Source organism: Zychaea mexicana (genome assembly GCF_025766255.1).
Source record: "Zychaea mexicana strain RSA 1403 chromosome Unknown BDB00scaffold_68, whole genome shotgun sequence".
In the NCBI taxonomy this organism is placed as follows: Eukaryota; Fungi; Mucoromycota; class Mucoromycetes; order Mucorales; family Lichtheimiaceae; genus Zychaea; species Zychaea mexicana.
This window is the reverse complement of record NW_026516731.1, coordinates 179,639-206,743: the sequence shown is the minus strand read 5'-3', so window position 1 is coordinate 206,743 and position 27,105 is coordinate 179,639. Positions and strand designations below refer to the sequence as shown.

The 27,105-nt window shown below is 43.3% G+C and overlaps 8 protein-coding genes across 8 annotated transcripts; 2 read left to right on the top strand and 6 right to left on the bottom strand.

Moving 5' to 3' along the window:
• Positions 1–683: 683 nt before the first annotated feature.
• On the bottom strand, positions 684–1,321 carry BDB00DRAFT_536553 (uncharacterized protein). The gene is made up of 3 exons (XM_053117771.1): positions 1,207–1,321; positions 1,012–1,097; positions 684–900 (listed from the first exon to the last, which is right to left on the bottom strand). The coding sequence occupies exons 1-3, from the start codon at positions 1,207–1,209 to the stop codon at positions 768–770; spliced, it is 222 nt and encodes a 73-aa protein (XP_052976940.1). The 5' UTR covers positions 1,210–1,321; the 3' UTR covers positions 684–767.
• Positions 1,322–4,954: 3,633 nt separating this feature from the next.
• BDB00DRAFT_836865 (uncharacterized protein) lies at positions 4,955–7,793 on the bottom strand. Its single transcript, XM_053124515.1, has 8 exons — positions 7,671–7,793; positions 7,445–7,564; positions 7,288–7,366; positions 7,031–7,169; positions 5,844–6,879; positions 5,722–5,769; positions 5,537–5,645; positions 4,955–5,431 (listed from the first exon to the last, which is right to left on the bottom strand). The coding sequence occupies exons 1-8, from the start codon at positions 7,697–7,699 to the stop codon at positions 5,363–5,365; spliced, it is 1,629 nt and encodes a 542-aa protein (XP_052976939.1). The 5' UTR covers positions 7,700–7,793; the 3' UTR covers positions 4,955–5,362.
• Positions 7,794–8,671: 878 nt separating this feature from the next.
• BDB00DRAFT_884101 (uncharacterized protein) lies at positions 8,672–10,017 on the bottom strand (the record flags this gene model as incomplete). The annotated part of the gene is made up of 5 exons (XM_053128298.1): positions 8,672–8,730; positions 8,799–8,942; positions 9,023–9,166; positions 9,226–9,711; positions 9,810–10,017. 5 exons carry the CDS (start codon positions 10,015–10,017, stop codon positions 8,672–8,674), a joined length of 1,041 nt encoding a protein of 346 aa, XP_052976938.1.
• A 2,286-nt stretch (positions 10,018–12,303) lies between these two features.
• BDB00DRAFT_836856 (uncharacterized protein) lies at positions 12,304–14,280 on the top strand. The gene is made up of 7 exons (XM_053124514.1): positions 12,304–12,470; positions 12,561–12,632; positions 12,759–13,196; positions 13,284–13,386; positions 13,456–13,538; positions 13,630–13,689; positions 13,769–14,280. The coding sequence occupies exons 1-7, from the start codon at positions 12,389–12,391 to the stop codon at positions 13,810–13,812; spliced, it is 882 nt and encodes a 293-aa protein (XP_052976937.1). The 5' UTR covers positions 12,304–12,388; the 3' UTR covers positions 13,813–14,280.
• BDB00DRAFT_875130 (uncharacterized protein) lies at positions 13,947–16,815 on the bottom strand (the record flags this gene model as incomplete). Its single annotated transcript, XM_053127308.1, has 5 exons — positions 13,947–14,124; positions 14,258–14,649; positions 14,782–15,889; positions 16,042–16,354; positions 16,485–16,815. 5 exons carry the CDS (start codon positions 16,813–16,815, stop codon positions 13,947–13,949), a joined length of 2,322 nt encoding a protein of 773 aa, XP_052976936.1.
• A 1,227-nt stretch (positions 16,816–18,042) lies between these two features.
• On the bottom strand, positions 18,043–20,322 carry BDB00DRAFT_979441 (RIO1 family-domain-containing protein). The gene is made up of 8 exons (XM_053129964.1): positions 20,168–20,322; positions 19,952–20,093; positions 19,769–19,882; positions 19,625–19,679; positions 19,330–19,539; positions 19,047–19,238; positions 18,798–18,966; positions 18,043–18,710 (listed from the first exon to the last, which is right to left on the bottom strand). The coding sequence occupies exons 1-8, from the start codon at positions 20,228–20,230 to the stop codon at positions 18,177–18,179; spliced, it is 1,479 nt and encodes a 492-aa protein (XP_052976935.1). The 5' UTR covers positions 20,231–20,322; the 3' UTR covers positions 18,043–18,176.
• Positions 20,323–20,612: 290 nt separating this feature from the next.
• BDB00DRAFT_875128 (Tht1-like nuclear fusion protein-domain-containing protein) lies at positions 20,613–22,932 on the bottom strand (the record flags this gene model as incomplete). Its single annotated transcript, XM_053127307.1, has 12 exons — positions 20,613–20,630; positions 20,718–20,748; positions 20,875–21,008; positions 21,122–21,367; positions 21,526–21,698; positions 21,783–21,821; positions 21,942–21,959; positions 22,049–22,089; positions 22,187–22,283; positions 22,449–22,559; positions 22,733–22,792; positions 22,857–22,932. 12 exons carry the CDS (start codon positions 22,930–22,932, stop codon positions 20,613–20,615), a joined length of 1,044 nt encoding a protein of 347 aa, XP_052976934.1.
• A 1,934-nt stretch (positions 22,933–24,866) lies between these two features.
• Positions 24,867–26,627, top strand: BDB00DRAFT_790178 (uncharacterized protein; the record flags this gene model as incomplete). The annotated part of the gene is made up of 4 exons (XM_053120936.1): positions 24,867–24,914; positions 25,011–25,175; positions 25,270–26,202; positions 26,334–26,627. The coding sequence occupies 4 exons, from the start codon at positions 24,867–24,869 to the stop codon at positions 26,625–26,627; spliced, it is 1,440 nt and encodes a 479-aa protein (XP_052976933.1).
• Positions 26,628–27,105: the final 478 nt, after the last annotated feature.

The following is a 27,105-nucleotide window of genomic DNA, read 5'->3' as shown; positions in this document are numbered from 1 at the left end:
GAAATGATGTACTGTACTTACAGTAATAAAGCAGCGATCACACTGTGCAACCATCCTTGTTCTTTCATCCTTCATTGGGCCATGCCTTCAACTTGACAGCACGAGAAGCAACAAGAAGCGAGATGGACTTGTTGACCACGAGAAACAGCAGCTTGAGCAACAGGATGACGGCAACTAGCTTGTCCCTAGACACAGGAGAAGGCCTGGCTTGCTTGAGAACAAAGATGGAGTGATTTCAACCACTGTCTGTGATGGATGGATGGATGGATGGTGGATACATCTTGAGCATAGTAGGTAAACTTCTTTGACAGGTTTCTCAGGCCGGGAGTAGCACAGTGGTGGAAACTAGTGACAGCCAAGAGACTCAGTAGCAGCAGCAGCAGAGGCAGTGGTGTGAGGTGTCTTGATTATCACACGAGTGATGACATGATAGGTCTGAACGGTGGACACAGCAGAGACGAATGGCAACACGAAATCAACGGATGGCTCTTTTCCTAACCTTGTACGCCTTGTCCTTGCTGCCATAAGTTTCAATATACAAGTCAAAAAAGAAAAGAGAAAGGTGTAAGCGGCTAGCATATATACCTCAGCAATCATCATGCCCACATCCAGTATACCCCATCATCCCAAAGAAAATAGAATGCCGTACATTTTTTAGTACTCACACTACTAACCGAGTAAGAGAAATATCGTAATGTGTGCCCTATGAAACATCCGTGGTGACGATGAGTATCAATCATCCTATGGCGCAGTCCCCAGCATTTGTCCTATCCATTTGCATCTTTCTTCATCTGTCCGAGCAACCCTTTGACTGTAATAATACTCACGTTGACCTTGTTACACTGACAGCACGCGGAAGGAGATAATGATACTTGCTCAGAGGGAGATATATGAAAAATGCTAATTTTACACAAATGCCAACTGTGATTAGCCACTCTTTTTAAAACCATTTACACACGGTCATTTCACAATTACCTAGCCCATTGCCCAATTGCCAAACATAAAACTTACGATCCTTCTCTTCTGAGATCTTGGAGAACCAGCTTGCATATTGCGACGAGGATCCTTCTTGTGTAGCACAAAGCGGAGATGGTCATCTATCACAAGGATGTCGTAAAAGGTTAATAGAGGGAATTGAAGGCGACGATGATTGTGGAAACAACGTATGTACACCATTTGTTGTATAGAAGAAACAACATCACATACCATTCATAATAAAAACAGAACCTTGGCGCAGCCGCAGCAGGAGGAAAGCATGGCCGTGCTTCTTGGATGAACAATCGCACGGGTATGCCTATTGAGTGGCAATACTGTATTGATGGAAGACAATAAAGAAAAAGAGAGAAAATTTTCAGAGAAAAAAATACGCAGTGTCGTATATATACGTCTACGTTCGAATGACCCAAAAGAAGGGGCGATAATCGCTTGACAGTTTTCACGAGCAAGATGCGTAGGAATTGCCAAAAGAGCCGTCAAGTTCTTTGCTCTTTCATTATGGATATTCCCCATCTAAGCTGTGGCGATATTGGTACCATTTTCTAGCCACGGTCTTGTAGTTCACTGTTGTATGTTTTATTTCAGATAAGAGGCCTTGTCGTGTTTGCAAAGTAGAGTAAAAGCAAACAAGTGTCATGGTCTGATCGGAACAAGTCACTTCATAGTGTGTTGCTTTTCATGCAGTCTGGATCGGTTTCAGCTAGCCAAATAAGGAGATGCTGACAACAGTGATCATGTACGTACCTGCCTAAGGCGTTTACGAGAATTCACGCAGACCAAAACCGAGTAATTATTTAGCCGAATCAAAAAACGTAACATTTAAGTCGAGATCTCGGTTAATTAGTTTGCCGAGAAGAATATGAGCAGTCATTTGTTACATAATTACGCAAGGCACAAAGCACTTACCAATAGATCGCTCACTCAATTATATTATGCGACAACGATGCACAAAATAAAAACAACTTTAAAATAAATTTGTATATAAACCAAGCAGAACAATATAATTTAGAACAGAATTGATAAAAAGAAAAATAAGGTACAGATAAGAAGAAAGAAGAAGTATATAAAAGAGAGGAAGAAAGAAAAACAGGAAAGAAAGCTAAACATGTCGCACATCTTCGTTTGCTGGGCCACGGCGGTTGCTGTGTTGATGAGGTCATTGGTGTGGGCAAAGAAGTGGCAGTGGCCGTGGTGGTGCTTAGGTCGAGGGAAGAATGACGAGGGAGTAACATACCACGGAAGGGGTTTTCTTGAGGCTGTTCAATAAATAGAAGAGAAAGAAATAAGCTTACCCTGACCAAGATTTGCGCTCCTAAAGACTATCTACAATCTATGTATTTGATGTTTACCGGTAGTATTCTGATGAAAGGAGGTCTACATGTTCTGGCAACGTATTTTTCGCGTTGGGCAATTTGCCGATTATGAAAAGCACGCACAATGTGTTTACATACCAAGTATGATGTACTTTAACAAACGACGGACAACCGCATGTCCAGCGTTGCACCGATGTATACCATGTGCCTTGAACCAGGTTTGGGTTTATGTAGTTTGCACGAAGAAATGCCGCGTTCCATTCTTGGATAAATCCTTTCTCCCAGCGTGTCAGGTTTTGACGAAGCACGATCTCGGTATTGAAACGGTCAATTAGCTTTGGTATATAGCTATGTATAATGACGAATACCAAGAGATCCAATCTAGCACGGTTGTACGTATACATATGATTACGCTTAAGCACTTTCCAGTGTGCTTCGACAAGCATGGTTATTCTTGACAGTGGGATGCGATCAGGGACAGAGCTAGCTGCCCATGTTATCCACTTGTCAAGCTGGTAAAATCGGCGAAACATATAAGCCCATGCATGATGCAGATAATGCATAACACAGTAGTCGTACATCTCCTGGGCGCATTGTTGCCATATATCGTTAGGATTAGCAAATACTTTCCCTATTATATTTAAAACCAAGCAAAAGAATGACAGAAACAGGTGTATAAGTATATCAATGAGTGTTTATACATCTACCTAATATCTCTGCACCACGTGTTATGAATACCTTCAGCCATCATCGGATGACGGCTGTAGTGCCTGCCCACCATCTTCAGCATCTCCTCTCTTCTTGGTTTATCACACATAATGCGATTCAAATCAGTGGTGGCGGACGGTGTGAATTGACGCGAGACAAACGGGAATTGGACCATCGCTTCTTGGACGTCATAGTAAGTGGATGTGGCATTTCTTCTAGAGGAAAGTTTCCTTTCCATAGAATGCTCTATATGCCAAAGACATTGACGTAGACAACGACGACTATCCCATGTCGCCTGGATCGCACTAAGTTGCGCAGCATCACCATCACTAAACATGAACTCTGGTTCTAGTCCCCTTTCTTTGAGCTCTCCCAAAAACCGCTCCAAGGTTTGTGTTTTTGGATGCTCGATTGTGGCGTCTGCATTGCTTGTGTCACAAAGCATATATGCAACAGGGAATCCAGCACCATTCACATTGGCAATGACACCATATAGCTCCATACCAGCACGATTTGTCTTAAAAGTGGAGTCGATATGGTACTCTTCCACATGAACACAACCAGCCAAAGGGGCAAAAAAAGGAGTGACGAAACCCACAGCAACAATACCATCAGCAGTGTCAGAATAAATCTATTTTTTATTCATACAATAAGGCAAAAACACTACGTTTTTCTAATAATCTACTAGAGCAAAAACAGGTCTACAGAAGGTGAGTTCTGTTTTCTGTATTAATCTACTTACCTCCGTATATCCTTGATTTGTATACTGCTGTATCAAGAGCTGGGCGGAAACAAACTGGTCATCGTCTAGCATATACCGCGTACGGAACGTCTAGCCCCACCAGTAGTACACTTGTGCCGCCGTTGCTGCATGATAGCCCCATTCATCGATGATATCATTATGAATATCTGGCGCTGAACGAGTCATTGCACGTGCTGCAATGAAGTCAAGCACCTCACGCGACACACCTTCCGGGCGTGGAGCTGGAGCGGCTGCATGTTGCGATGGATGGCGAACAGTAAGCTCGATCGCTCCTAGATCCCGATCGATCACACCGTGCACAAATCCTTGACAAATGAATGTTTCCATCCGTTGGATGACACGCTGGCGCTCACGAACAGGGATCTAACATATAAAATTAATCCGATTTCAACGAAACTGCACGCAAACACTTTGCCTATCTGTTCCTTTTTATCGAATGCCTTTTTTGACCGGTTGATTAGCTTACCTGATTTTGTATAGCTACAGATTGAACGCATCTTGCGGTGAATGGCTTCACGAAGTGCTGGGTCGCCAGTGTTCATCACATCATATCTGTAGTTGTCACAGAGCTGCACTGCTTCCAACACACGTGTAATTATACGCTGATCTGACCATGTGCGCATTTCATCCTCGTAAACGATGTAGCCCGAAAAAGAGAAGACCTCAGTAACGACATCACCAACTGAATTACGGACAGCAAAGGGATAAAAGTTTCCCAACTCGTCAATGAAGATCATTGAGTCGAGTGAAACTGGCATTCTCGGTGTCTGTCTGTCACGACAGACAATACACGTCCTGTACGGTCTTGTTCTACCGGCAAAAAGGGCAAACGGTTTCGTTTTTCTGCAACCCGTGCGGTAGAGGTCGGGGTCACCAAGCAATTGCACAGCTTCAGTAATGGGACCGGCAGCATTGGTAGGGTTGTTTAAAGACATGGCAAAAATTATAGACGCGATGCAAAAAGGGGGGAAAAGGAAGAGGGGGACCCTTGTAAACAAACACCACAGTAAAAGATTAAGAACCACCGAAAAAAACCATGACTGCTCATAACTTTTCTCGGCAAACTAATTAACCGAGATCCCGACTTTATTGTTACGTTTTTTGCTTCGGATAAGTAATTATCCGGTTTTGGTCTGCGTGAATTTTCGTAAACGCCTATAACAGCGTTGGATTTGCGCTAACACCGAAAAGGTAAAAGTTATTGCATAGTAAATCGGAGGCTATTACAAATGATTCCTGAAGTTTACCAACCATGTACTATGTAAAAACCAGCAGCTACATTTGAAAATATACCAAGGGCGAAACACTTTGTGCAGTTGATGTAGTTACCAACAACATAAGGTTACTTGAAGCAGAGCACAATCATCAAGCTCGCAGTAATTTACTTTACAGCAGCTCTTTCTTTTTTGAGTCCAATTCACAAAATCCCCTTTTCCCCAGATCAAAACAATAAGTAAACATATCATCACGCGTATGTAGAAGCCACATAAGGAGATTCTCGTGGAGCAAAAAGAAAAAAGAAATACTGTACATAGCATGTTCGTTTAAAAGTTCTAGTAGCTATATGAACTGCGGGACTAAATTAGAAAAGGGATCCGGTCGATTGTTGCTGTGGTTGTCCGGTATATTGCGGTGTAAATGGATTGTGAACCTGATATGATATGATATATATAATATATGATGGATCTGATTAATTTCGTGGTACAACTTGGCCTACATACATAAGCTAAAATGTGCACCGCTGTTTATTATTTACCTGAGGAAATGACGTGCCTGTAGGCTGGTTGTTCAGATTGAGTAAATCACCAGTACTGTTGGCCTTTCCGGTTGCTTGTGGGTCAAGTGAACTAGCAAAACCTGTGCCACTAAGACATCCAGTGGATAGTTTAGATCAGCGCGTGTTCTTGATCGCACATGGTCACTTCTTTTTTGATAACTTACACTGGTACACGTAGGTTGCCTGTATTTCCAAATGTATCTTGTCCCTCGCTATAATACAAAAACCATATCAGTAAAACAAAAGTCGATAATACACCATAATCAACCCCTATAGCAAAACTTACTCTCTGTTGGCGAGAAGTGTGTTTAACTTTGCATGTCGTGGATCAAGGGGTTGCTGTGGTAGGGGTTGTGCACTAGGTGCCGAGGATGAAAGCTGGTGTATAATGCCTGTCTGCTGAGCAGAAACAGGTGTTTGCGTTTGTGATTGAATAGCGACTGGTGTTGCTGCTGCTGATGCTACTGATGATGCTGTTTGCTGCTGCTGGTATCCCGGACCAAATGGATTGTTGCTGCCGGTCTTTACGGGTGTCTGTTGCTGTGCTTGTGACTGGTTCAGAGACATGGGCGAGGATCCCATCGATGTAAGCTGTGGATTAAGAGGAGACATAGTGTTTGGTAGGCTTCCTGTGGACATGCTCTGCAGACCGTTTGCTGATGAAGGGAAACCAGCACCCGTTTGCATCGCGGTATTGAACCCAGTGTACTGTGGACTCATCATCATTGGGTTGGTTTGGAATGGTGCGACACCAGTGTACTGCTGTGGCATGCCTGTCATCTGCGCCTGCATCTGATTCCAGTGATACGGATTGTGCTGCTGCTGCTGCTGCTGCTGTTGTGCGCCCAGTGGCACACCTGAAAATGTCATGCCCGTTTGTTGGACATTAACTGGTTTGAACAAGTCTGTATCATCATCCAGCAAGTTCTTTATATTGTCTCGCTCCAACTTTTCCCGTTGCTTGCGCTCCCGTTCTCGTTGCTCTCGCTCGCTCATTTCGATCGCCTTGGCAAGATCTTCATCGTCTTGGTTTCGGTCGCGAGAGTCACTCTGTGCCAGTCGTCGACTTTCTTCCATAGCCCGCTGTAGGTCGCGATCTTCGTCGTTGTCCATACTGTTGTTGTTATTGCCGTTGGTATACCTTGGGCCGCTCGGTCGATCAAAGGTCATTGTGCCATCATATCCGCGTCCGTATAAGGATTCGTTCATGTAGTCACCAACACCTGCCATGCGGTCTCGCATCGCGTTACGAGACTGTCTTTCCTCTTTTAATCTAGCGTCATCCAAAAGAAGACTCGTGATATCCTTGGCCTTTTGGCGCACTATTAGAAACAAAAAGAATGAGCATTCCTCTTCTAGGATTATGTGTGTTTCTCTGATATTCCGTCTCTGACATAGCACGCACGATGCTTAACCCCAAAGTTTGTTGTTGTTGCTTGTAATGTTTTTTCCCTCCTTTTGAATGATGTTTACCATTTGCACCCACGTCGCGGCCGTTATCATCAAGATGCTGGAACTCCTTTAAAGTCTTGATCACATAGACATTCTCCTTGGCATAAAGCACAACGTTTTCTGAACCGACATGTAGACAGTAGTCCAATACTAATAAGGCCTAGCTCCATTTTTTTTTGCATCATCATGAGTTTCCCGTTAAAGAACCGCCCAGAAACTACACACACACACATACACACTTTTTTTCATTGTGTCGATCAGTCTACTACGGTTCATACCTTGAATACATGACGCCAGTTCTTGCCCTTGTCGTTAAGTCGACGATCAATCATATCCATAATTTCAACAAAATCGTGTCTATTTTTATACACAGTATGCGTTAAAACACAAAAATAGGTTATGCCGCTTCTTCTTTGGGTTTTTAGGTTTCCTTACTCGTTGTATGTAAGCTGGGCAACCTCATTCATAATGATACCACTTGGTCCCCCGGGATCGTTCGAAGTTGCTTCCCGCACTTTGATTTGCGCTTCAGAGAATCCCTTGGCATAGTTTTTTCTGTGCCAATTGTGTAAATGAAAAATAACCCGGGGGAATTAGCTTCCCTCATTCCTCTCCCGAATTACGGAAAGCCGCTGTAAGAAAACAGAGCCGATAAGCTTACATGCTTCTGGCTACACCACGTGCGGTCATTTTGTATTATGATTTAATAAAGAAGCTTGAAAAGCTGAAGAAGGTTATAAAGGAAATAAAATAGAGAAGAGAGAAGAGAAGAAGAGAACCCGAGCCAAGAACCGGGAGTGATCCCGCCAAAAAGAAAGATCGGCCTACAAGCAGAAGGATCGACGCAATGTTTCACAAGACTCGACTGGCGATCGGCTTCAGAAAATGTTTCACCATTTCCAATGTGATTTCAGGTCATGACTATGGACCTATTGCTTCATATGAAAAGTAGACGAAAAGTGTCTTTTTTATCCCTGCAAGCGGAAACAATTCTCGCCAGGACTCACAGCTGGTAGGGTAGAGCACGCATTCTGTGTGTGTAGATTTAGTATGAAAAGCAGCTGCGCTCTAGTTATTGCATGCGTTACACAGTGCATTCAGAACTAGTGTCAGTAGTAGGAACAATCCCACCAATTTTCCTCTTCGGTTGTTGCTTTGCAACGGTTTTCATTGCTTACACTGAGACTCAGTATCTTTTTCCTATAGAGCAATGAAGCCAAGCCGAGGATAATGTAATACTGAATAGTTTTACACTGTAAAGAAAACCGCGACACAGAAATATCAATATTAGGATGTAAATCTCGTGATATTGTTGTGAGGTCAAAGTGGATGGGGAGAGGAAAAGTACACTATGTTTAGACAGCTTTTCGGATTGGATTCCTTGCTTCAATCAAACAATGTCTTGGCATTTGTCAAAAAGGCCAAAAAGTAGAATTGACAGATATCCAAACGGACCAATAAGCATCCATATAGAAACCAAAAAAAAAAAAATAAAGGCAAGAGAGTGGGTGAGTGACTTGGCGAGTGATAGTGTGTATATGTGTATAGAAGAAAGCGAAAAGTGTGACTATATTATTAACAGTAAGAGTATTAAAAAGAGAAGGAGGGAAGCGAGGGAAGGGATGAATAAGAAGAAGGAAGAAAAACAAAGAGGAGGGTTATCTACATGAGGTCTATTTCAAAGTTCGTAATCTGCGGAAGGTAACTCGAAGCTGATAATTCTGCGTAAACAATGTAGCAAGCGTAATTAGAAACCTTTCACTTATTTCTCGGATTAAAAAAGACTTACCCATCATATACACATCGTCGAAAACCGATTTGCCATCATAACCGCCGAGGATGTACAGTCTCGAATCATGCAGCACTGCAGCATGATAGCCTCGTGGACTAGGTGCACCGCCATAGATCCTACGCGACTCCCAACTCATGGTCACTGCGTTTATACGTGCGGGAGAAAGGCAAAATCAATAAGTGATCCAAATGATAGCAATTAGAAAAGAGCTGCCAAATTACCCAAGTTCAATAGTAACACGTCGTTTGAATAGCGCGATCCATCATGACCGCCTATGACAAACACGTAAGAGCCGACTTGCGTTGCGGAATGCGCTAGACGAGGTACAACTCTATCCAGTTCGATTTGATTCCATCGGTTGGTCGCTATCATTGAGTACTGTGTGAGTTACCTGTACTATTAAAACACACCGAGTATGTCTTACCCAAATCTAAAATGTGGACATCACTAAAGCATTCATGCCCATCACTACCGCCAAACACAATCAACTTGTCCTTGACCAGATTGCTGGTGTGATAACCTCGAGCAATGGGCGCCACACCCAGTGGCTTGATATGTGTCCATCGAGGACGTGCTGGATCTGCAATATCAAGCATGTGCACATCTGATAAGGCGCGTGCACCATCGCCACCGCCTACTACAACAATTTTATCACCCCACAAACACGTTGTATGTGCACGTCGTGGGGAAGGAGGCGTGCCTTCGCACTTGGGTTTCGACCAGGTCAGGGTATCTGTATATAGCACGTAGAGATCGTTGAAATAATTTGGTCCGTCACCACCGCCAAAGATATACAGGTAATGGGCGCGTTTTCCGGATCCCAAGTCGCGTTCGACCAGCGTGCTTGAATGAGCTCGACAAGGGGGTGGGGCTTGACCCGCAGTTCTTGGCTTTGACCATGTCATGGTGTCTATAGGATGTTTCGATTTAGTTCGTGTTTTTTTTTTGCAAGCATTGCTCTGCTTTTAAAATGTTCCCTCGTGTTGAAAGATTAAAGCGACCATTTACCCATATCGAGGACATAGAGGGAATTGAAGCATGTCTTGATATCGCATCCACCAAATACAAAGAGCTGCTCCCCAATCAAGTTGATAGTGTGAGCACGCAGAGGACGCGATGGACCACGACCATATGTTACTGCACGAGACCAGTACATGCCTGCTGCCGGGGCAGGCGGCACATTAGGCGATGCACTTAGTTCAAGAGCAGCAGCCATATGATCAGGAATAGCGGCAGAGCGTTTGGAGCGACGCGGTTGTAAGGTATTGTGTGATGCTACTTGTCGTACATGCTTATTGCTGCTACTATGGTTACCACTATGGGTGGTGCGAGAAGTTGGGGCGGATTGTGCAGAGCGAGCGCGTTCCATAGGTTGTGCAGTCGACGAATAAGAGGCTATTGATTTGAGTATACCAACGACATTAGCTAAACTCTTCTGTTTTCTTTCCTTCGTATGCATGCATGCATGCATCTATCTCATACACCTAACCACCTCTTTAAAACTTGCCTGAGTTTGACGTGGTTTGTTGGTGTTGTTGGAATGTGGAGGTTGCGGGTATCGGTTGCAGGTCTACCGCTTTGGTTCGTATTGGTGATTTTGGCAGCTGGCCCATATCGGTAAAATCCTCACCGCGGCTTGAGTCCGGTGGTAACGTAGGTGATTCCGGTAATTCAGAAACGGTACTACTAAATGACAGGATCCCGCCCCAACCCCCCCACAGAACATGCTCTGCATTAGGAAACTGTAAAGGTACTTTATGCTGATTCCTTCTCTTTCTTCCCAGAAGGGGTCTCTTTTTCTTTGCTGTTATATAGTAACAGATAGAATAGATAGATAGTAGAGTATACTATATACATGTGCACTTGATTCCCCTAGTTTGTATGTCGTAATAACGTAAAACAAGTTACCTGTCATCATCACGGTGCATTCCGGAATTAGTCGAGATGGAACTAGAGTTTACGTCGCCGTGAGCAAAGCGCGTGCTTATCGTGGCAGCATTATTCGAGCCCGAGGACGTAGTTGACGATGTGAATTGTGACATGCAGTAACAAACCACGCAAAACTCGAGGGTGTTCTTTTTCGGGGACTTTTTTTTATTTTATTATTTTTGATAGAATTCAAGCTCAATATGAATTGTTAGTAAGAGAGGCGGGGGAGAGTAGAACAGCTCGGCACGGCGATGGTGACTGTAGTACAGAAGACAAGGGCGTTAGTTTATTGGCCACATGCAATATTTGTATTTCCGACAAGCACAGTGCTAACTTCCATCATTCCGGTGTCGGGCCTAAAGGTAGCACTTGTCGTTTTCAATCCAGTATATCAAGGGTAGCAGTATGTGGTTACATTACTTCTCATAGCTTTTTCACACATGCGCCTTTCGCCCCCCCAGCCTCATATACAGCCACAATCATCAATAAACAGCATATGAAATGATGAGCGACGTTATTGTTGCTCCATAGCTACTTGCTTCGCAAAACCTCTTTCCGTTGCTTCAGCGGCTTGATTCCTTGCGTCAAAAACGCTATACTGCTCAGCATGGTTTTCTGACGCAGCATCCCAACGTAGCCTTCAATGTCGGTGTGTATACTCACTTTTCATGTGTTTAGCTAAGTGCGAGTTTGAGAGACTTTGGGAAAAGGGCATGCGCATTTTATTCATGCATGGCTGCTACAGGTTGTTAGCCCGAAGCTGATTTTTCAAGTCGTCCCATGGATATATGCTCCAACGTGTTGCCGCATAGCGCACTGAATGATCGTCGACACGCCGTGAATCCTTTTTGCATACGATAATACTTACTTTTATTCGTCTACAATAATATGCAATAGCAAGGATAACCGGCATAAATCGCGATTTTTATGGCAAGTACATTAACTGTTATCGTTAATTTGAATCTATAAGAGATGATAACGCTAGACTAGTTAGTAATTTTTGAGACTCTATAAACACTGAACATATACATGGCTAATCATAACGACAGACAATCAAACACTACTGCAGCCAGATTGGCATCGTGAAACATTGACTATATGATAACCCTTGATTGTTCAGGAAGCGGGCGTGTTGCATAACTGTTTATACTTCTGCAAATATTATAAAGAAACAAACCGTGCCGCTTGCTTGGCAAAAATGAGTGAGCTCTTTTTACTTGGCAAAGCTTCTTTATTGCTTCTCATTAGTTCTCGTTAATGTACCGCGCTTTGTTTATGCACCGTAATTGGGGTTCTGTCACTACAGGATCCGCAGGCGAGCCAACCCAGATGCTGCCTTCGTCCGGGTGGAAACCACTAAACGCTTCGCTATTCGGTTCAAAGAAACGAGCAATCATAATTTCTGTTTATATTGTTAGAAACTCTTTATAGTAGTAGTGGCATAAGTGATAGCACTCCTTAACAGTGGAGAGTATTGTGTGATGATCGCACAATACCAAACAAGAATAACAGCAGCGGAAAGGATATCGACCCCATTATTTACCGCTTTTGGAGCTATAAACGAACTCAGCTCATCTTTCTCTGTGTACATGTAACCTCCAAGTTCGGGGACAACGAGATCGATCTCTTTCTTTAATTCCTCAAATAAAGTCAATTAAATGGAAACTCCACCGGCTAAACAGTCCTTGACTCTGTTACGCATCAAGCGTAAACGTACCGAAGAGCCTTTGGAAGCACTGTGTAATTAACTACAATAATTAGAAAGAGAGAAGAAGAGAGCAAATTCTTTTTTCCAATTACTGACATAAAATCATATAAAATGCTTGGCAGTGTTGCAAACCCAAGAAGACAATAAAAGATTACGAAAAGATAGCTTGAAAGAGGGTGCTGGATCACTTAAAGGTGTGTGTGCCTCTGTGTGCGCGCATTTATCATGTGTCGTCCATGTGCAAATGCTTTAGTGATTGTTTATCGGATCTATGAAAAGCTGATCGAGTTTTTATACGGAAAAAAAACAACAACAAACAGTTTCCGCAACGTCGTTACCAACAATTTTCAGACTTGCAGAGACGGTCGAAGAAAAAAGCTTAAAGAACATTACAGAAGCACAAAAGCTGAAAGAAAGAATCACTCGTCGCGTCCAACCTGGATCTCGTCCTCGTACACCAGAAACACTCGAAGAGCGAAAGGATCGACTGGCACAACAAAAGCAAAGCAACGTCCGACAGGCCCGGTATCGAGTCATTAATCAAAATCGTGACCAACGCCGTAGCGATCAACCACCTGCTGTAAAAAATGCTGCGGACGAGCTTTTGCAAATGTACGAAGCTGTACGTGAGGACAACGAGCATGCTGCTGCTTCCAGAAGTCCTTCATCCAAAGCGAAATTGTTTGCTGATACCGATGATGAAGAAGACGACGATATCATGTGCAATTTTATTCCAATGGTCAAAGAGTATTTGACATGTAAGCACCTACTATTTACAATCCAGTATCTACTATCTACTATTTGAGAGTAGGGATGTCCTGATCTGTACTACACTCTTTCTATAGTAAATGAACGTGTCAGGGAGGCAGAAGACGAATATGTGTACGATGTCTATTATCGCGATGATACCCAACAAGGAGAAATCCACGGTGCAAATGTTGGATCCCTGTAAGTCCAAAACTAGTTTTACATGACATGAAAATTAGTAAAGATGCTTATTATGCTATGATAAAATAGCGTTTGGTTCAACGACGAAACGGAATACATGAACGATGACACAGACAGCGAGCCTGGCGATTATGGCGATGAGGATTCAAATGGTAAGCTTCTTTGTTCTTCTTTAGGAATATATTCCAAAAAGGTAAATTAGCAGTAAGAAAAGAGTTTGAGCATGCTCTGCTTGTGAAATAGCGGAAGATTTCTACCAAAATGACTACCCGGACGAAGAAAGCGACGAAGATTTCGAAGACCGTAAGTAAATCATTGCTGTTCTTTAAAGGAATTGGATTTGTGCCATATCAATAGTAACGTTGAGCATCGATACGAATAGAATACGGCTACGAGTTGTCATCCGACGACGACAATTATTATTAAAGCAGGCACATACGAACACATAAAAGGGATACCTCTCTCTCTAACATTATCTCGTGGAAAAAAACTTTTTTTGTTGGTTGGTTGGTTGGCTACATGATGACTACTACTACTACTACTACTCGCTATTACTATTACTACTCCTCCGTTTGCGACGATGACGACGTTGCTCTATGATGCTCCAGTACTGTCACCGCCTCGTCGGCCTTGCTTTCCAGCGACTCGCGATCATTGATGAGCGAAATCAAGTCTTCTTTATCCATCTCCAACAACATGCCCGTCACTTTACCAGCCAGTTGTGGATATTTAGCTTGTCTAAAAAAAAGAATAAAAAAGAGAGAGATGAGTCATGTGTCAAATTAGAATTATAAAGTTTGACAGATGTTTCCTTATTAAACTTGTTTCCGCCCTGTCCTCCACCTCCTTTATAAGCAAGAAGAACACTTACACTACAGCATATATCCGTTCGCCGAGTATTTGGTTCTGTGTTTCGTCCGAGTAGGAAGAAAGCATGTCCATGGTAAGAGGTTGGGGTTGTTCGTCTTTTGACAAAGTATCTTCTGGTGTGGTGGTCGTGGTGGTAGCACTACCAGTCGGAGCACCTGTGGTAGGGGGCTGTGCGGCTGTTGCTGGAGCAGTGGAGTACACGGGCGGCCGGGAATGTGGGAGTGGATGAGTAGGAGGTGTAGTCATGTAGTAGGCATGCACCGGAACAGGGTAGCCTTGCTTAATATAGGGAGCTTGATATCGGGGCGGCCTGCCGTCGGGTTGAGGAGGAAATCCACTATACTCGTAATACACGGGTGCGCCGGGTATGTAGCCAGGCATGGGCATGAAAGGCTTTTTTGTTGTTGTTTTTCAAAATGGTGCATACATAGCATGAAAATGCGTGAGTTAGTTTCTAATAATGCACTACCTGGGGTCTCTCTGGACCCAAGACACAAAAAGGTTGACTTTGGTTTTTCTTGTTACCTGTTGCAGGTGCAACTGATTATTGCGTTGCGCCATATGATCCACATGGTGACGACGCTCCTCTTTCCGTTGAGCCGGAGCAACATAGATTGCCTTGGAAGAGACGATCTTGTTGTTCATTTCTGCTACGGCCTTGGTGCCCTCTTGGGCATTGCTAAAGCATACAAAGCCGAATCCCTTTGACTGGCCCGTTTTTTCGTCGCGCATGACTTTGGCACTGGTGATGGTGCCATATTTCGCAAACTCGTCCCGCAAGCGTTGGTCAGTAACTTCGTCATCCAAATTTTTGATATACAGATTCATGCCTTGGTATCGATTGTGATGCTTGGTGGTATTCGTTGCTGTTGTTGTTGTTGGTGCTGTTGAAGTGTTTGGCGGGGAGGTATTATTGCTGTTATTGTTGATTGTGGCTGTAGTTGTGGTAATGTCATGATGCGATGATGGATGAGGTTGCTGCTGAGGATGAAATGCATTGTTTGGCTGAAAATGATTTTGGTGTTGCTGTTGTTGTGATGAAGTGTTATGCGGGGATGTTTGTTGTTGTTGCTTGTTTTCTTCACGCTCGGATTTCTTTTGTGCTCGGGAAACGTACAGCCGTCGTCCGATATACTCGGTCTCGTTCATTTGTTGCACAGCGCGTTCCGCATCCTCGTGATGCTCAAAGTTGACAAAACCAAACCCTTTTGAGTTACCGTTCTCGTCGCGCTGGATGAGAACAGAAACAATCGCCCCAAACCCTCCAAACAGTTCTTTGAGCTCTTCTTCTTTAATGTCCGGCATCAAGTTTTTGACATATACGTTTGTAAATTTGATCGGCTGTTGTTGTTGTTGCTGATGGTTGTTGTTGCTGCTATGATTGTTATTACTGCTAGGAAGGTTACTATGGTTATTGTTGTTGTTGAGGAGGTTGCTATGGTTATGGTGATTGTTGCCATGGTTATGGTGATTGTTGCCATGGTGGTTGCTTTGGTGATGACCGTTGCTTATACTGCCGTTGATATGGTTGTTGCTGCTGTTGGTATGATGCTGGTGATTATTGTTATTATGATGATGATTCTGCTGGTGGTGCTGTTGCCGTTCACGTTTTGGAATGTGATGTCCCACGTAGCTAATGTTGAGAGTGGCGCGAGGAGCGCATCGGATAAAGAGGGGAAGGAAGTGTTTTTTTAAATCGTGGCATGGAGAAGAAGAAAGAGTAATTTAGTGTCAGAAAAGTATAGAGCAACAAAGGAAGAAAGCAGTAGTGTGTTTATGCCCTACAGTTCTCTGTCATAGACGGTTGTTCCGTTGACATGTTGAATTGCATTCTCTGCCGCTTCGATCGTATCGTAATGCACAAAACCATAACCCTTTGACTGTCCTTGGGGATCCGTGACAACTTTACATGATAAGATCGCTCCATAGTGTGCAAACGTGTCGCGAAGCGACTTGCTTGTGATGGAAGGATCGAGGTTTTTGACAAATATGTTGCCTCCGGATACTTTGCGTTTAGCAAGATCGCGCTGCGACCACATGACTCGACACGGCTTGCCGTGAATCAATGTGCTGTTGAGTGCGTACAGTGCACGTTCGCCTATATAACATGTTATTCAAACGAATAGCGCACGTTGAGTTTATGTATGTAAATATATACACATAGTGAGCGGAGGGTTGTGTGTGGGATATCTGGGCAGTCTTTTTTTTCACATAATATTCGTACTTACCGTCGACGTGTGTTTTGAAGTTGACAAAAGCATAGCCTAAGCTACGGTTGGTAATGCCGTCCCGACATACTCGCACATTGTCGACAGGGCCAATGGCGTTAAATATTTCGAACAAGTTCGTTTCTTGTACACTCGGATCAAGTTCGCCGACATAAAGCGATGCCGAACTGGGAAATGGTCTTGTTGACGGGCGGTAAGGTCGGTCCATTGCGGCAGCTTGTGCTTGAGCAGCAGCAATCTCTCGTTGTTGAGCCATGCTGAGTCCTCGAGAAGCAACGGAATCGTGGATGTTTAGCGAAGCCATAGATGAAGTTGGAACGGGACCTGTCATTGAAAGTAGAAGAAGAAGAAGAGAGAGGGGGGAGGAGGGAGGGGAGAGAGGACGGTTGAAAGGTCGCTGTGTTAATAAAAAAAAATATACTTTATGTGAGTTATGTGAGTTGAGTGTGGAGAAAAATAAAAGGTTGAAGAGTGTGGGGGGAAGCAAACGAAGGTTTCGTTTTTTTTTACCACGCATCACACACCACACAAGTTGTTGGGATCGCTCTCTGGAGTATACATATACAACACTCGCTGTTAGCACCATCGTCTTGAAGAGAAAGGCCCCTCTTTCTCTCTCACTTTCACTTTCCCTCCCCGCACGCATGTACCAGTCTTTCTTCAATTTTTACTTTGTCTATTGCATAATTTTGTATTGTGTGTATCAATGTGCACATAGTACGTGTGGGTGCATGCAATAAATGACCCAGACTTGCACAGCCACCGGCAACCCTAATAATAAACACTGCGTGTGTGTTCTGTGTTTATTAAATCGTTGTCAAATTTGACTGTACGCATATGAAATGTTTAGGTGATGACCCTGCTTGTTTTTTTTTCTTCCTTTCTTTTTGTGTCATGTAGTATCATGGGTCTTCTTCGAGCAGAGTGTGATACTACAGTGAGTCAGAATGTTGACACAAGCTCACACAACACCAGGTGATCCCCTCTTCCAGTTTATATTATGGATGTATACGTATACTGCAGTATAAACAGGAGTACAAGAAAACCACACGAACAAGTCCATCACGCTGATGTTAAGCGTTGTCAAGAACAAACATCAAAACATAGAAGGAGAAGCAGCAGCAGATTACCATAGTAATCACATAAACTGCAGTTGCAAGCAAGCAAACGTGCCGTCCCCGTTTTCTCTCCTTTTATGTCCACTAGTGGTAATAACGCAAAGCTATCATGTATACATATTACAAACCGCAAACTTTTTGCATTGAGCACCTAATGTCTCGCTTTATCGCCCTCCGTTATCCAAGTTGCTTCTGGTACAGCGTTTGCATGTTTACTACATTAGGCAGGAGCAGCAAGGTGTATACTTTATACTTACAACCGCTTGTAAGGGAGGGGGGTCTGTGAGGTTGAGAAAGATTTATCGGCAGGATAGCTGTCGTGGTACCAACAAATGTACGTGTATGATTTGTTTATGTATGTTTGCACTTACCAGTCAAGCCGTCATGCAGCATGAGGTCACGCCGGCAGGGAAAAACATATGATACGATGCATGATCGATGTTCTTTATTACTATTGTGGCTATCATTACTTGTATTGTCGATCTCACGTATGCATTTATTTATACACCCTTCCATCTTCTGGTCACGTTTGATTTCTTATTTTATTTATTGGATGCAGTGGTTCAACAAATAATTAATCAAAAATGCCACCAGTGCCACGGCTAGCACTCTTGACCACATCCCGGTTTTTACGCTTTTCTTTACCCTTCTCCTGGTTCCGCTTGACGGCACTGCGATAGTTTTGACGGTTGGCCTGACCACGCAAACTCCGGGACACACGGTCTTTGATCTTGTCTTCATTCATGGGCGTTTTCTTTTTCTCTGACCGAGGTTTTTTGTTAATGCTTGTATCACGATGTGCCTTGAAATCGCGATTGTTCAATCGTGGTGGCTCTCCATCTCCCACATCTTCTTCTTCTTCACTCTCTGTATTTTGATCTTCTGCTGCTGATCCCTCTGATTCCTCTTGATCCGAAACGATAGGCTCCGTGTTACCGAGGCGCAGATTTCTTAATCTCTCTGCAGCCTCTTCTTCCTCACTCTGTGGTGCTGGCTTGGGTATACTCTTTTCCTCCTCTTCTTGTTCTTGTTCTCCTTCGGATAATGACTCTTCATCAGATCCATCTTCATCCGATCCACTTTCGTTTTCTTTGACCTCCTCTTGATACTAAAAGTATAGCAAGAAGTTAAATTTCGAGAACAACAATGGCTAGGTTGGCCTGTTTTACGTTCCATAGAAAAAAATTAGACTTACAGCTTCTAGTTCATCCTGCATCTTTTTACTGAATCCACTGGCTGCCACCTGCACATCTAAGTCGAATTCACGGTTTGTGTCTAATTTGAACTTGGGATAAAGCACACTTTCATATCCAAATCGGCGACGGAAAAATGTGCGAATACATTCCACATCTCGATTAAAATAGCTACATGGAACAAATGCTTGGTTTGTGAATAAAAGAAAAATACATGACATGTAAGATAAAAGAGAATTAATAGCACTTACTATTCAGCATTCAAATGGGACGTAGAAACCATTTGGGGAAAATCAATCAAAATAGGATCGCCATTGGATTTGATCAAAATATTGAATTCGTTGAAATCACCGTGAATTAAACCGTGTTGTGCAAGGCGTACAATCAGGTTCATTAATTCCGAGTACAGTTTACCCGGGTCAGCAACTTCATCCACTTGTCGACTATTGAAAAGGAAAAAAAACCCCGTTCAATATACTAAACACCAACGTATCATCATAGCAAACGTTTGAGAGAAAGCAGCGGCACACATACAGTGGAAACGCATCAATAAGCTCCATGACTACGCAGTGACGACTAAGATCGACCGGTTCTGGGACAGGGAATCCGTTCTCGTGAAGCACCTTCATAAACGCAAACTCCTTCATTGCTGCAAGTCGTGACATGTACATCCAAGAAGCCGATTTGCGTTTCTGCAAGTAATCACGTTTGGATTTGATCGTACGAAACGAGACTCGACCTAATCTGTATAACCGTTCCGTCGTTTATATCCATGCTATATTTTACATCCCTTTGCTTGTCTGAGCCATCATCATCATTCAAGCCATACCTCTGAAGCTTCAATACAAGCTGGTTCTCGTCATCATCAGCAACCAAATAAATATCTTTACAAGAGCAGAGCATCATCTTAGCAAACATATGGTTTCTATCTCCTCCGCACTTTATTTCTATAACACTATGTTGATCACTTTACCTGATTCTTTGCCAACACCGATTTGATTACCAACGGAATATACAGATCCACGCTTTACAAACGTCTTTAGCGCAAGGTAATCATAACCACCATATGTCAATCGATATCCGTCGTCTGATAAATTGGAAAGGGTGGGGTTATTATAATCCTTTTCAAAGTATAAATATTTATAGTGTCTCTTACACTTGGCATTTTGAACTCGAGCTATAAGCTTATTCTTGGCAAGATCACCAACAAGCTTATGACTGCCACCGTGTCGTAACTGTGCAATGTTGGCAATGAGTGCCATGGGTACCACTTCGTGGTTTTTGGATCCCATTTCGACCTAAATATAGCAAAAACAATATAATAAAAGTCTTTAAAAACGGAATCACTTGGTATTCAATCTATATTGCTTACAGCGGTCAAAACTCGGAATTCCTCCGGGGACATGTAGCGTAATGCCTTGGCGTCTAATTTCATTTTGTAACAGGTGCAGTGGTCCGTTACACTTTTTTCTGGGAGTCGTTTATGCGTCTTAAGCTCGAAAAACTGAAATTTCGGGTTCAAATTCCCCAAAAGTGGCTTGTTGTCAAAAGTAGGCTCTCGATAATTTCCTAAAAACCTGGTATTGCATGTGCGTGGCACCATTTTGTGTCCTTTATTTACACAGTAATTTATTGATATGTGAGAAGCTAATATTTACACGAAAAGGGACAATGGCATGAATTGTGCTTTAAAAAACTAGCACTATCGCAAGATACTCTATGTACGGATCTATTTACTACTAATTGATGATGTGCGCTACATGTATATATATCGATTAACACTACCTCCATAATGGTATCTCGGTGTTAAATATAAATTAACCTCCCAAGTAGATCTACAAGAGATACATTATTAGGAAACAAGGTGCAAAAGAAGGAAAAATTATAGTATCATCCTACTATTACCCATATAGCAAACTTACTTCTTCTAGCTGTACTTGATAAGGCTCTCGTCTAGTAAGCTTTATAAAAACGTGGCTGATCGACAAGACAAAAAAATCCTTTATATTAACGGTCATTGTGATCAACATAGAAGTGCACCGACGTGAGAGAAACAGTAGCACAATAATCCAGACCGACTTGAAGTTGAACGGGCTGAGGATGGTTTGAAACTGACGATGGGCAGTATCAATGTCCTTTTGGAGTGCGTGAACCGAGTGTTTGGTATCTACGATTGTGGAGTTCAAGTACGACCAAGCCTGTTTCCAATCCTCCTGTGTACAATCATCACATAATAACCATTAATTTATTAGATAAAAGAGAGAACAACAATGCCCGAGTTAACAAGATGTGGGCTGATTTCTTCCCCACTTTTTCTTTATTATACCTGAAAAGCAAACCAGCCAGTTTGCATTTGTCTCTGGAGCATCAGGGTCTGTTCGACACCTGTGTGTAACTGATGCAACGCATGTACCAAACCAAGCTCCATGTCTTCCCAAATGCGCGTCATGCGTTGTTGCACCAGCGTATCGAATTGTTCAAACTGGGCTAGTTGATGGCTTTGCTTCAACTCCAGCCGTTGTTGCATTACACGAACAAGGCTAGAGAGGATTTGAGTTTGTTCTTGTACGTTCTACATCATCATCACAAGATATTAAATAATACGTTTTGCCCACTCATCAAACTAACAACTACCAAGGTTGGCTCTTGCTCTTTTTTTTTTAATTTCTCTCTCTCTCTGTACTATGTTGCCTGTGTACAACGCTAAACAAGTTTTTTTCTGTTTTTTACCTCAAAACGTTTAGTCCATTGATCCCACATGGCTTGCTGCGCCTTTTGAATTTCTTTTAGATCGGCCATTTCTTTATCTCGCCATTCAAAGATTTGTTCTTGCTGAATACGTAAAGCTTCGAGGTTGTTGAGCTGCTCCCTCGTTAAATTGCGATGTAGCTCCTCCAATTGCTCTAGATACAATTAAGTGCGGTAGTTGCTATTATTAGACTAGTTATCTAAACCTTTACATCACACGCACATAGAATACACTATACCTCGTTCTACAGGGTACCGGATGGCAAGGCACATCATTTCTGTTCGGAGAGTGCCACATTTGTCATGAGATATTCCGGTACAGTATGTGTACCTTTCTTCATGGTCCCATCGCTACCTCTTTTTAAAAGTGATTCTTTGCGCTATTGAGGGTGCGTTACCTGCGTCGCGGAAATAACCTTATCATCATCATTATTAAACTGTGAGTAACCTTGACATCTGAAAATGAAAATGAATTGTATCACAATGATGAAAGAATGTGACCTACCACTGAATGTTGTCCATGTCTGCGGCACACTGGCCAGCTGACTATAATAGCGTACATTAGTGAGACTGCCTGAGTAAATCTTGCTCGCACGATAAAGCTGCTCGGAGAGAGAGTGTGTGTAAAAACTGGGAAACATACGTGACGCATTCTTGCTTCTTTTGCGGAAGATTGTAGCATTCGCGGGGTACAGGCAGATTAGTTGTAGATAGTTCACACACGGTCAGCATCACTGCATCTAGAGTTGTGTACAATGACAACCATTTTTTTAGGTTTTAGCCCAATTATGTATGTGTACTGGTCTCTTGTTTTTTTCTCGGGAGGCAGGCAGGGGTGCAAAAGGAAGTACAGGACATGGTCAGGAGAAGTATCTCTTTTTTTCTCATAAATGAGTGAAGCTTACACTTGACTCGATCGTGCTTTGAAGCTGCAAGGGAGCGGCATCCATGATGCAAGATCCTGGCCGTATTCTTGAAGCAATCCTGATCTTTATCCTGCAGAGACCGGAATGCCTCTACAGTTGTTGGTGTTGTTCAAGGAGAAGTAGAATAATAAAAACGAGAATAAGCTTTTCCATAAGGTTGTCGTAGTAGTAGTAGTAGTAGTAGTAGTAGTAGTAGTTGTCTGTTTTTGACGAGAGAAGAAATAAGGTTGGGATGATGTGGCAAAAATAATAGGAAAACCTACCTAGCCCATGACGCAAAAGTGTCTTTTCATGAGGGGATGTTACAGTAAACATGTCAAGGTCTAATTCCGCATTTGCCAGTAGAGTTAACTCTCAGTGATTTTTTAACGAACCGGCACTAATTACCTGGCTCTCTTGCTGTGACGGACTCAGCACCACCCCATAATCGCCAGGCCAATCCTGGCTTTGACAGGATAACCATCAAGAAGAGAAGGGTCCGAGAGGTCAGCATCGTCAGTGTAAATGAAGAAAGTAGTAAGATAGAATGACAAACAGCAGCAGCAGCAACAAGAAGCAGCAAACAAGTTTTCGGTCAACGTGTATCACAACTCAATTTCTAAACTGCGTTAGTTTCGTTTTTTCTACACCCCTTCTTTGTCGCCGTTGAAGGATCATGGACAAAAGCAAGAATCGCCGCAGCGGGCTCGTTTGCCACACACTTTTTCCAAGTCAAGAGTTTAATTTCTATATGGATGCGTCCATTGGTCTCCAACTCCCCTTCTCCCCTTGGATGGGGATATTCCAAAAGAAGAAGACGAGAAACGCCGTCAATAGTTTGTGGAGCGTTACATTACCAATTGTGCAATTGTGGGACGATGTGTGTATGTGTGAGTGGCAACGCGGTCAAAATAACACAGCAATTTACATGGATGCGACACAAAAGGACGATCTCAAACAACCGACTTTTCGCTTTCCACCATTTATGTGTGCGCTGTGACAATGGGCCCACACGTCGGATGATTATTTCGCCCTTTTCCACCTCCACCTCCCTCCCCCTCCCTCCCTCCCCCCCAATGAGTGCCAAGTACTTTGCTAGATACAGTACGATACAAGTGAGCAGAGTTCCATTTTAATTCAGGGGTGCTGGTATGTAGTAAGTATATGTAGATAACAGGTCGATTGCCGGCAAACGTGTGTATGAATGGATTGTATGGTGCTGTAATGAGGGGCTGATCCTCTCCTAAGCTTGTCATCGAAAAGAGACCCCGTGAAAGTAAAGCACTAGGAATGGGGAGTGGCGAAAAAGGCGGGAGCGGGGCAGTAGTGGCAGTAGTAGTAGTAGTAGTAGTAGTAATAGTAGTAGTAGTAGCAAGCTATCCAGCTCATCCATCCATCGTCGTGATCGCCGAGAGAAGAGAAAATCTCCTTGATAAGTGCTTAATAATAGAGGGAGGGAGGGGGGAATTCAATGGGAAGGTTTAATGACTATACACAATAACTGCACGAGTCGAACAGACTGGTTGGCTGGCTGGCTTGTTCGCATCCCCTGCTTTTCCATGCTTTTTGGGTGGACAATGATACTAAGTGCTGTTGCTAACTGTTGCTCTTTCTCCAGGCTACAGATCACGATTGTTTGAGCATGACAAAGACAAGGGACATTGTTTGGTTGGTATTACGGGTCAGCATTGTGCCCAAGTGAGGGGATACTCCACGTAATAATATTATCGGCGACGCGGTAGTGCCACCGGAAGCGCATGTCTGGAATTGTGATTCTTTCTTGGAGTCGCGCGAAGTGCACTGGTAGAGGTAAATTCAGTTTTTTGTTTCTTGTGAAGATGGTGCTTTTTGGGTGGACAACAGCACATTCCTCACCAACAACCAACCAATCTTCCAATCTTCCTCATATTATCTCCTCCATCAGTTACTATCGTTCCCTTCTATCGTCTACGTCCATATGTACTTACGGATATGACTATGAAGAAAAAGTAAATATGAAATAAAAGACACAACTCATATGTGAAGCACCCAGTATAGCACTCTATATACTTGAGTATAAAGAAGATTGTGTAACGCGACGGATGGAATGCTCCGCCAAGTGAGGTAAAGGCTGTGACTACTAGAGACTAGAACTCTGACGCATCAGTCAACCAACCGCCAGTCATTGTTGTTTTCTCCGCACACCGATCCGCTCCTTGGGGTTAAGTTGTCTGGGTTTTGGGACGATCCTGATATGGATATGGCCTGATTTTTTAAGGGGCAACAAACATTGGAGCAAAGAAAAGAGTTGCGATTAGGGAGACTTGCCACTAATATCTGTAATATATATTCTACATCTCTTTCTGCTTTCTTTCTTTCTCTCTCTCTCTTTCCCTCTATAACTACTTGCTATTTTTCTTCACTCTCTGCTTTCTTATAATGGCCACTATCCAAAGACAGAAACGGCGAACCACACGCCCCAATACTGTAAACGTCGTTCTTTTGCGTTCTTATCCTGCCAATGCAGCACTATTAATAATCCGACGCTTTCCCTCACCCTCGTTCTCTCTTTTTCTCTAATAGTCTTCACCCTCACCAGCCCAAAATGTTCAACAACAACAACAACAACAACAACAACAACAACAACAAACGCAGCGACAATCGATTCCAGATGAATCTGCAATGGAAGAGCTAATGCTGGAACCAGTTGACTACGATGAACCACCTACCGAATCACTCACAACACAGGTATGTTGTGTATTACATGACCCTTTAAACTGCATCCCCGCTTATGGTGGTGGCTGTTCTATAATAATCTCAACTTTTGTGTATATAAAAATAGTCTGTACGATCACTCAACAATGCCTGTCTAACTGGTTTGGACGGCGTGTTGCGACATATCGTTCTCGAGACAGCATGCGACGTATACGATAGCAACAGAACCACCGTTGTTGCTTCGACGCAATCTCCACCACATCATCAACAGCAACAACAACAACAAGAACAACAACAACATAAGCGACCTACAGACAACGTCGTAGCATCTATCCAATACAGTGCCCAATGCCTGGCCCGTGCAACTATCACGGTGAACAACAACGACACTCATAACGTAACGACAGTGCTCAGCCAAGTCCAGCATTTACTGGACAAACATCTTTGGCTCATAAGCAGCCACAGCGACCTGTGTCGAGCGCTTTTGCAAATGATCATGACCTCTGTTGCCGCTGTTGTTACTGATGCTGGCCATCTGACAACGGCCACCATTGTACCAACTACCACTACGACGAGTCTCCACCACGTGCGTGCCGAGATTCGGCTAGCCCTTGCGTCATTGCCTCCTCAGCTGACATTTAGCGACAAGCAACTCGAAGCAGAATTTTATCAGCGGTTAGAGACGCTAAGCCGTCTTGTGAACGACGATAATGAGCAACCGCCATCGTACCAGGAACTGTCGGGTATCCCTCCGGCAATAAAAGAGGAAAAGCCTCCGAAGTACGACGACGATGACAGTAAACGAGGACAGCAGCAGCAGCAGCAACCTTATTCAGAATTGGATTCGGTACTAGAAGCCATCGATCGTCTCTCGCATGTGACCCCCCGTTTCAACAACCAGCGTGTCGAACGGCAGCTTAGGATTGCAAGACACCCCGCTCCTAAAATGTTGTGCGACTCGATCGCGCAGATTCAACGGGCGTCTCGGTTTAGACTGGCAAGGAAATCACCTACTGCTCCTGCCACTACTGCCACCGGCGCTGGCACCCGCTCGGGTCAGGTATATAAAAGACCTTTCTTTTTTCCTTTTCCCTGCAGTCTTTCTCTCTCCTCCGCCTTTCTTCCTCTTCTCTCATCGCAGCTCATATATACTTAACTCATCGCACTATGCAAACTTCTACACAACAACAGGTCGTCGACAAACACTCACTCCTTGAAATGACAGACTTGCTGGTCAAGTCTCTTCACCGCCCTTGCTTCAACAAACAACGCTACCATCTTTCTGCCGACAAAGAACGTGATCTGTTCATGAACGGTCTGTTCAACAAGGTTGATCGCCTTGAAGGCCGTCGCCTCAGCAACCAAGATGCCGAACAACCAGCACCCCAACTCGACGAACTCGATCAAATCCATAACCACATTTGCCGGGCCAAACGAACGCAGTTCGACAACCAACGCGCTACTTTTACCGTCCATTCATCCTAATTACTACTACTATTTCTACTACTCTATCGTCATTATTTGTTTTTTTCCGCATCGTATCTACTGTTATTACAGCAATCCTCACCGTGCTTATATTTCCTCGTCTTCTATATATAACAATCAACAACAACAACAGCACCTAAAAGCAGCATATCGTCATCCTGTCTCTTTCTCTCTTTCATACTCTCTTCTTACCATCCTGTTCTCGGCTCTTCTCTATTTATCTCGCTCTGCCCATCTCTATTATTTTTTCCTGCGTATACCATTTTCCTTTATATTTTTCTCTCTCTCTTCTCGTTGTGCATACATCTCTCCACATTACACATGCACATAGTAGTATTTATATATACCAATATATTACCAAAGAAATGAAAGAAAGAGGTTCAGCGTGCTGCCCATCTTTCATTTCTTTCCATCGTGAATATCTGTTGCTTCAACGTTTTTCGGGTGACTCCCGTTCCATTAGCATTTAGCTTTTTCT